This window comes from Paroedura picta, chromosome 2 (assembly GCF_049243985.1).
Source record: "Paroedura picta isolate Pp20150507F chromosome 2, Ppicta_v3.0, whole genome shotgun sequence".
NCBI lineage: Eukaryota > Metazoa > Chordata > Lepidosauria > Squamata > Gekkonidae > Paroedura > Paroedura picta.
In genome coordinates, this window is record NC_135370.1 from 73,123,028 (window position 1) to 73,132,459 (window position 9,432).

General features: G+C 44.3%; 1 protein-coding gene across 4 annotated transcripts in view; it reads left to right on the forward strand.

Moving 5' to 3' along the window:
- The window catches only part of CFAP65 (cilia and flagella associated protein 65), a 63,020-nt gene extending 54,700 nt beyond the window's left edge, over positions 1-8,320 (forward strand). For all 4 annotated transcript variants that reach the window (XM_077320731.1, XM_077320730.1, XM_077320733.1 and 1 more), the window contains 3 exons: positions 3,676-3,813; positions 4,153-4,251; positions 4,409-8,320. In XM_077320731.1, the coding sequence (XP_077176846.1) occupies positions 3,676-3,813; positions 4,153-4,251; positions 4,409-4,529 (358 nt within the window). In that variant the 3' untranslated portion in view covers positions 4,530-8,320. The remainder of the gene's footprint in view (positions 1-3,675; positions 3,814-4,152; positions 4,252-4,408) is intronic.
- The last annotated feature ends 1,112 nt before the right edge of the window (positions 8,321-9,432 follow it).

The following is a 9,432-nucleotide window of genomic DNA, read 5'->3' on the forward strand; positions in this document are numbered from 1 at the left end:
CAGTAATCCTAGGCCACCATTCCCGTCCCCCATGTTGTGTTACGTTTTTGCCACATTGATCACTATTTCCCTCACAAGAGAAGACCGAGGAGAAATAGGAGTTAAGCAGTTCAGCCCTCTCTTCATCATCTGTTCCCTCTTAATAAAACAGTAAGGGGTGTTGGGGTGGGCTGTGTCCGTGATCAAAACTCCCGAATTGGCCCCTTGGCCCCGGACTGACAAGCGGCCCTCACCCGGACAGACCAGAGTTCCAGGGCAATCAGGAGACATGGCTGATAGTCTGCCCCTGACCACCAAAGGGAGAGGAGGTCAGTAGGGCTGCCAAGGGGGATGAGAACAGAGGCTGTGCCAGCCCTTTTCGCCCCAAGGCTATGCTAACTGTCATGTCCAACTGCAAATTGCCTCAGAACCCTGACAGAGCTGGCAGGAGGCTGCAGAGTGCTCCCCCTCCCCTCCCTCCCTTCAGGCCTGCTTTGAAGGAGCCTCTGACAGGCCCTGACTGAGGGGAGGGAGGCGTTTCCAAGAGCAATGCAGGGGAGTCTGAGAGCATTCCTTTTGAGGGGGGAACTTTCCCCTTCTGCCAAGCAGTTGGCTGACAGGGAGGTCACAGAAAAGCCCCTTCTCACTTAAAATGCTGCTCTGGCCAGGGGTTAGACACAGCCAAGCCATATTTCTTTCTTCTTTGCAACTCTCTGTAGATTTGAGGCCACTGCACAGCGTTATTCTGCAGACGAAACTGGTTCTTTTGTCTCCTGTTTCATCTGCACAACAACCCTGTGCAGTAGGCCTCAAGTCTTTCAATTCAACAACAACCTGTGCGGGAGGCCTTAAATGTTTCTTCTCTACCACAACCCTGTCCAAAGTAGCCCTTTCTGCCTGGGGAGCTGATCTTTATACTCTGCAGGTGAGCTGTAATTCCAGGAGCTCTCCAGGCCACACCTGTAGGTTGGCTACCCCTGGGTTGGGAATATTCCTGGAGGTTTGGAGGTGGGACTTAAAATCGTACAATGCCTCAGAGTCCAGCCTTCAAAGAAGCCATATTTGCCTGCAGTTGGTAGGGAGTGGTGCAGGAGTGTCCCTCCTGGGCTATGGGCTATGGCCAGCCCTTACCAGCAACTGTTTGTATTCTGGGGCGGGGGTATTCAACCTGTGGTCCTCCAGATGTTCATGGACTACAATTCCCATGAGCTCCTGCCAGTGTTTACTGGCAGGGGCTCATGGGAATTGTAGTGCATGAACATCTGGATGACCACAGGTTGAATACTCCTATTCTGGGGTGCAGACAGGCAGACCAGCATCAGTCCTGTGAGTCTGGAAAGTGCAGGGAGATCTAAATAAATATTTACAGCCTGAAACTGTAAATAGTGAACAAGTAAATGGCTGGAAACACATGGGAACTGACCTGACTTCTTCCAACCTTGGCCTGGCAAATAAAAAAACAGTATAAAAAAACCTTACTAAGGTCAAGACTGCTGTGCACAGAGAGTCTTCCTCTTAGGGTTGCCAGTTTCCCTGTGAGGGTATCTACCTCACCTCCCTCATCGGGGGTCTGCTATAGCGAGAGGAAGGGAAGATGATTGGAAAATGCTTTAAGACACCTGAGGCCTGCTGGGTCACTGGGGCCCATTCCCAGTTCCTTCAGACCTCTCACATCCCCACATACCTCACAGGTTGACTATTGTGAGGAGACAAACGGAAAAGGTGTTTCTAAACCACTTTGAGACTCCTTTGGGTAGTAAACAACAGGGTACAAAAATCCGTTCTTCTTCTAAGGAGCAACCATGAAAGAAGCATGTGGGCACATAACATTGTATTAACAGTGTAAAAATGGAAAAGAATGAACAGGGTGGACACCTGTGTACTGTGACTACTCCATATGTATTAGGACAGAGGCATTTCGGTGTCTGTGGCCTAATTCACACAAGAAGGGAAATGACACAGAACTGGGGGGAATTAGTTGCCATGTAATCTTCCCCTAAGAATCTCCAGTCTGATTTTCCATTCACATATCTGAAGACATGGCTCTGGAAAGCTCATCTGTAACCACTATGCCATAATTCCCAAAGGTCAGTCCTCTTCCATACTCAATGAACATTCCACACCACAGGATCTTGACACCCATATCTCCACACCCATGCTCTCATTTGCCACCACGCCACCACAACCTCCCACACAATACACACATTCAACTCCACGCCCTTACAGACTGGAGAACTCCTCCTCTTCCTCTTCCCACTGCCAAGCTCTAGCGCCCATTGTATTCTTGTCTGTTATAATTTCATTTACTTGTCCTCGCCGTGATCCTATGGTGTCCCTATTGTTTTTCTTGCTTGAAATATAACTAAAGAAGCCTTTTTTGTTATGTTTAGCATTTCTTGCTAGCCTAAGCTCATATTGAGCTTTAGCTTTTCTAACACTCCCCTTACAATTATTGGTTATTTGTTTATACTCATCCTTGGTAATAAGGCCTTCCTTCCATTTCCTAAATGACTCTTTTAATTCCTCAAATCTTTTGACAACTGCTTATGGAGCCAACTTGGCGTCCTTAGGCTCCTTTCTTCTCAAGGGAATTGTTTGTGATTGAGGCTTCAGTATTTCACTTTTAAGAAACTCCCAGCCTTCTTGGACTCCCATCTCTTTAAGTCTTTCTGACCACGGGACCCTACACAACATGCCGTTAAGTCTGTGAAAATCAGCTTTCCTGAAGTCCAGTTTATACGTACGACTACGTAAAGGTGTTCTCTTTCCCAGGATTGAAAATTCCAAAAGCACATGGTCACTGCTACCAAGTGTGCCCACAATTTCCACCTCATCTACCAGTTCTTCCCTATTGATGAGAATCAAGTCTAAAATAGTGGAGCCCCTGGTTCTCCTCTCTACTTTCTGGGAAATGAAGCTGTTGGCAAGACAAGTTAAGAGTTTAATGGAGTTTGCATTTTTAGCAGAGTTGGTCTTCCAACAGATATCTGGGTAACTGAAGTCACCCATGACCACTGTTTCCCCCTTTTTTGAAAATTGTGTAAATTTGGTCTAGCAGTATCTTCAAGTCCTCTGACTGGCTTGGTGGTCTATAGCAGACCCCCACAATAATACCATTCTCATTTCCTACTCCTTTTATATTTACCCAAATATATTCAACTGAACTTTCATGCTCGGGTACCTGTATTTCTTCACAAGTATAAAGATTCCTAACATATATTGCTACACCTCTCCCCTTCTTGTCTGTCCCTTCTGAATAGATTGTAGTAGTCCAATTGTGAGTATTATCCCACCAAGTGTCTGTGATTCCTATTAGGTCATAGCCCCCTTCCTCTATTACGACCACTAGTTCCTCCTGCTTGTTTCCCATACTCTGTGCATTGGTGTAGAGACATCGTAGTCCATCCTTTGTGTGCCTCATGGTTTTGTATTTTGAACTTCCTTGTAAGCTAGTAGTTCCCTGCTTATGTAATATTCCCTGTAGATTTGAGATCTGCTCATGTTCAGATCTTGCCATCAGATCTTTGTCACTCATGAATGCCTTCCAGGCCAGTGTGTTCCTGACTGCTTAGATCTGGGCCTAGGCTTTGCCCCTGAGGTAGCATCTTATAAAGGATGCTGCAATAACATCCTGTGAGCATAATGGGAAATACCAGCTTTGCTAGATGGGGGAACTGAAGTGTTCTTTCTTCCTAGGATGCCAGCATATGCAAATCTGACAGAACTGATACTGGACAATACCATCCAGAACATTCTGGTGGAGGCTAGTCGTGGTGAGGTGGTGCTGACAGCAAGACCCAGAATCATTGCACTCCCTCCTCTTCTCACCCCAAAGTAAGTATATGAGGATATGGACTTTGGAAATAAGAACAGCACTTACAAATTAATGTTAGATTTATGCATGAGGTTAGTGCAAAGGAAAGGGGAACTTGGGCAATGGCTGTTTCAGCCATGGTGAAAGCTGTTTATGTTAAGTTGAAGTATTCTTCCATCTTGCTACCAGATTAGTTCCTTTTTTGACTGGCCAGAGTTTTCCTAGGATCGTAGGGGAAAGGGTTCCAAGAGGAGAGGATGAGTGTGGGCAGCCCAAGGAGAATGATCGGAGGTCTGGGTAGTAAAAGGACTAGGACATCAGCTATTGCACTGAGCTTGGAAAATACTCTGCAATTACAGCTCCCCCATGAAGGACCAGGATACATCAACCAGAAATAAAGATTTCCGTGGCAGCTCCAATTCTAGAAGGAGAGTCAGGACAGAATTTGATGAATACAGGTATTTTTTTTCTGTATTAAGGACTCTGGGGTCTGTACTGAATCCCTGTTCTCTAAAAGCCAGAAATTGTTGTTGCTGATTTATACAGATAGAGCATATTCAGTAACATGGTGGGGATGAAACAGGTCATAATTGAAAGGAAACTTTTTCTTTTCAGAGATGTCAGTTCTCCTGAGTCCTACATCGGACTAACCCATCCTTTTGTATCACCACTGAGTTGTATGTCCAGTGAGATGAAGGATTCTGATGGGCAGCGGCACATCACCTTGCCCTCTTAGGGATCTGGCAAACTCTGATGCCATCCGAGGCCAGCATTTGCAGCCACCTAGCCCTGTGTGTGAGATGTAGCACTCCTAGAAAACCTGCCTCCTTGGTCAAGTGAGAATGACTTGCAGCAGAATTGTCATGTGGACCCTGCCTTTCATAGTACAAGTAGAAGTGCAGGAGGTATTATGAGGTATTTTCAAATGAAGGTAACTGCTAATCACTTCTTCAAGTCTTCTGTGTTAGTGTTCAAGTTTTTTTTTTCCCAGCAGGGGGCAATGCAGGCTTCTTCTGCAGTCAGGTCTGGCAACAATTTAAATTCAGCGGGGGATAGTGCAAGGTATTTTCCTTGCTGATGATATAATGTAATATGTCAGCCAAATACATGAGCCACGGACACATAGACACATCCTGTCTCTCTTTTCTGTCCTCCAACGGCCAGAGGTTTGTAAACACCGAACAGGAAATTCTACTATGCTGCAGTGAGAGAGAGAAAAAGCTAAACCAGCACAACCTACATTTGCTGCACGTCATCAGGTTTTTGTCCCATTGAGTTAAGAGCTTTTGCAGCAGCACCACCATCACAGTTCCCTGTCAGAATACACATTGAGCTGTTCAGCCTGCATCCTGCACAGTTCTCTTTGTAGTTAAGGACCCTGCTCTTAAACTTGCTGTGACATCTATACTAAACGCCTGTTTCTGATGGGGACAAGTTGCATTATCATCCTTTTTCAGTTATCATATATCTCCCTTTTTCTATGTTATTTAATAAATATACTCTCATAGAGGAATTCCTATAAGCTAGGGTTAGGCATACTTTAAGATTCAGAGGGTTCTTTTTTGCCAGAGCTTCAAAGTCCACCAGCTGGAGACAGATGGAAAAAAGACTTTCCAAGGGGTGGGCCCAATTACAAAATAGCTCTGCCGCAGCCAGGGCCAGCTACATCACATGAGCCATACATTGGGGTGCCAGAATGCACATATACAGATTCAAAGCTAATTTGCTATAAAGGTAAAGGTATCCCCTGTGCAAGCACCGAGTCATGTCTGACCCTTGGGGTGACGCCCTCTAGCGTTTTCTTGGCAGACTCAATACAGGATGGCCTTGCCATTCCCTTCCCCAGTCATTACCGTTTTACCACCCAGCAAGCTGGGTAGTCATTTTACCGATCTCGGAAGGATGGAAGGTTGAGTCAACCTTGAGCCAGCTGCTGGGATCGAACTCCCAGCCTCATGGGCAGAACATCAGACAGCATGTCGGCTGCCTTATCTCCCCACGCCACAAGAGGCTCTAAAGTCCAACATAAAACCCTAAAAAAACCCTGAAAAGCTAATTTTAGTTCAATGGGACTGAAACTGTAATCCAAATACGTTTCTTTGGAAGGCATATGTAGGAGGCTGCTGCATCTTCTGGACCTGCTTATCTACCTGCAAATCAGGGACAACAGCTCTATATATTGAGTGATATTTACACCCCATTTTTCTTCCCAAAGAAGACTCAAAGTAGCTTTCAGTATTGTTCTCCTCTCCTCCGTCCCCACTCCTAACTATTCTGTGAGGTAGATTAGGCTCTGAGAGAGTGACTGACTCAGTCATCATCAGGCTTCCACGGCAAGGGAGGGGTTTGAACCTGGATCTCCCATGTCATAGTCCCACACTCTAATAGTATCCCACATTGGCTGTGCTTACTGACATGGTTCTTTTCAGGGGACAAATGCAGGAAACATAGAAAGCTGCTCATGCACTGAAGCCAAAACAGGCTCCTCATCCAGTGCAATCCCTTACTCTTTCCCTGCAAAAGGGAAGAGGCCTAACAGTGAATATCAGGAGGGATGGCAGTTAAGCATGTACTCCAGAGTAAATCCCACCGAGTTTGAGGGGACTTAATGGTTTCTTCCCCAGAGTGTTTTGCCCAATATTCCATGTTGAGAATATTGTTACATGTTGACATGTTCTTCTTGTACTCGTCTCATTGACCAAAATGACAAAAATATGCAGTGTCTTAGACAATAGAAACAGGATGAGTTGCTTTAGGTTAGTGCCCATCTCAAGTGAATTTTTCCCTTTCCCCTGTTTATGTACGGGAGTAAACTCACTTATTTTGTATTCTCTTGTCCAAAGAACATGAAAAGGATGCATTGGGGGTTCATGCCTATTATATAATTGTGCCATGACATTATACATTGGAGTGTAACAATGTTCTATCCATTTGTATTGAATCAGGGATAATTCACCCAATAGTATGGACAAAAGGATGCTGAAAATGTGTTAAGGGTTAATTTGGGGGTCCCCAATGTGGTGCTGTTGTGGCCCCTGGCCATGGGCTCCATAGGGTCTCAGAAATTCCGAAGAAACAGTATGAGAGATCTGGGTTTATTTACAAGGAGATCTTTAATAACACATCAAGCTTGCAGGCTAAGTTTCTATCAGCTGGGCCTGGAGTGCACAAGTGGAGCAAAACATAGCCAGAATTCAAGGTCACAGGCATGACTAAAACTGCAAGTCTTATATGCTAAATGCTGGCTATGAATCAAAGAATGGTTAATTCCCAAACACTTGGATGAGCCAGGATGATTTGTACTTGGCTGTCACTGTGCTAATATGCATGAGAGATAGAGTTCCCTTGGTAATGGCCGATCAATGTTCTTCCATAAGACTCAAGGCAACTAAGCACCAGCCTGTGACAAAGATGGAGTCCCAGGTCTTTGCCAACAACTATTATGATGCCTGTTAAGTGTTTTTTTAGGAAGTGGGTGGGGCCAGGTAGGGCTTTTGCCCAGTAAAGCTTCTAACTGACTTTGAAGATTTTTTTAAAATGCTGCTTTGGTAGCAGTTGTCATCAAAGTCCCAGGATCTGCATTATACTACTGAACTTAAGGTGTGCCAACCAGTTTGTGGCTAGCTTTGTCTCCTTCAGCAGCCTTTTTGTTCCTGCACCCACCATGGAAGTCAGAATTCTATATAGACCTCTATGCTCAAGAGGGCTGGGGACCCCTGGGTTAATTGATGACCTTATCTCCAGCTACATTTTGGAACTACAAACAGTCTTGTGTCACTACTAACATTTTTAATACTAGCATAAATGTCATTAGGTGCATGAAGTGAGTTCTCACTTACTAGATACCTATTGTATCCTATTTTTTACCCACCTATATAATGCCTTCCTAGTGAGTACGTATTGCACATATCTGACAAAGTAGGCTCTAGTTCCCAAAACATTATGCTACAATAATTATGTGTTAGTTGTTAAAGTGCCACAAGACTGCTGTTTGTTTTTGCTGCAACAGACTAACACAGTGACTCTTCTGAAATATTTGAACTGTTTCTTAATTTTAATTACATGGTTTGTTAATCCAGAATGGAAGAAGAAGAAGAGTTCGAGACATCTGGTAACTTTTCTTCTAATATTTTGTATATGCACCACAATTAAAGTATAGATTCATGACTCAGGAATCAAATTCAGAGTTTCCTTATCTGTAGGTTTTGTCTTGTGCCCAGTTTATTTAATGGGAAAAATTACACAAACACTAAACTAATGCCCACAGTTACATTCACTTTAAGACACTTCTCCTTCTTAGCTTTAGACACAAAGACAATGTAACAAAGTTTTGAAAGTTTGTGGCTTAGTGTTATGAGAAAAGTAGGGTTGCCAATTGCCTGAAGGAAGAAATGTCCTTTCCCCTTAATAAAATGTTAATAGGATGTCATATACCAGGTGATGTTATTTTCACTTCCTTTATGCCATGAAAAGCTTCTGCTGCCCATTTCTGCATATTAAGCCTCTGTTCTTTTCTCCAGGCCTGGTGACAGTCATTCCCAAAAAATGTAACATCTCTTCATAGCCAATAATTTTGCCTGTGCTATGGAGTCAGAACTGAACACTGTGGTCCTGCACCAGAAAACATGCAGTTTTTCAGTTTATAGGTGATAATGTACAATATGGGATTCCCCCCCACCCCCCCCAAAAAAAAAAAGTACAGTGAATTTTTAAAGCATCCATGGGACCACAGTATGTTAAAATTTTCTCAAGAAAGTGTAATGTACTTATCCATATACTATTAGGCAAGTTGTACCCCCATCTGCAAATATTTAAATCCATGCAGAGAGCCAGTTTGGTGTAGTGGTTAGGAGTGCGGACTTCTAATCTGGCATGCCAGGTTCGATTCTGCACTCCTCCACATGCAACCAGCTGGGTGGCCTTGGGCTCGCCACGGCACTGATAAAACTGTTCTGACCGGGCAGCCTCACCCACCCCACAGGGTGTCTGTTGTGGGGAGAGGAATGGGAAGGCGACTGTAAGCCGCTTTGAGCCTCCTTTGGGTAGGGAAAAGCGGCATATAAGAACCAACTCTTCTTCTTCTGCATTGGGGCCACACAGAAGCTAAATAGATAGCAAAATTGGGACTTGCAGAAAAATCTGAAGTTTTTAAAAAGTAAAGTGGTGTTCTCTACACAAACAGAGAGAATGCATTTTCCTAGGGTAGTCAGCAGTGGGACAGGAGCTGTGGCGGGCTCAGCGTCATAATCAAATGCCAACACTGTAGGTTTTGTCTTGTGCCCAGCCGACACTCTTAAGAACTTGCCCTATCTTCCAGCAATTTTCATTACCTTTCCTAAAATTATAGGACAACTTCAATTCAATGTAATTTTGTAGTTCATGTCCCCAATCCCCTCCTTTTCTCCAACCACTAACTAGGATCATGAGTTGCTTGCTAGCCCTCTTGTAGAAACTTTTGAATAACTTAAATTCTTCACTCACGCATACTAGTTTTTAAAGATTTTCCTCCATTGTTGGGCTTGTTTGAAGTCATGTGCGGGCATTGAGTTTCTGGCCAAATCGCCACACACCCAGAGTTGTGGGGCACAGTCATCCTTCCTCTAGGTTGTGGCTGGAAAAACCGGTCTCACCAGAACTCA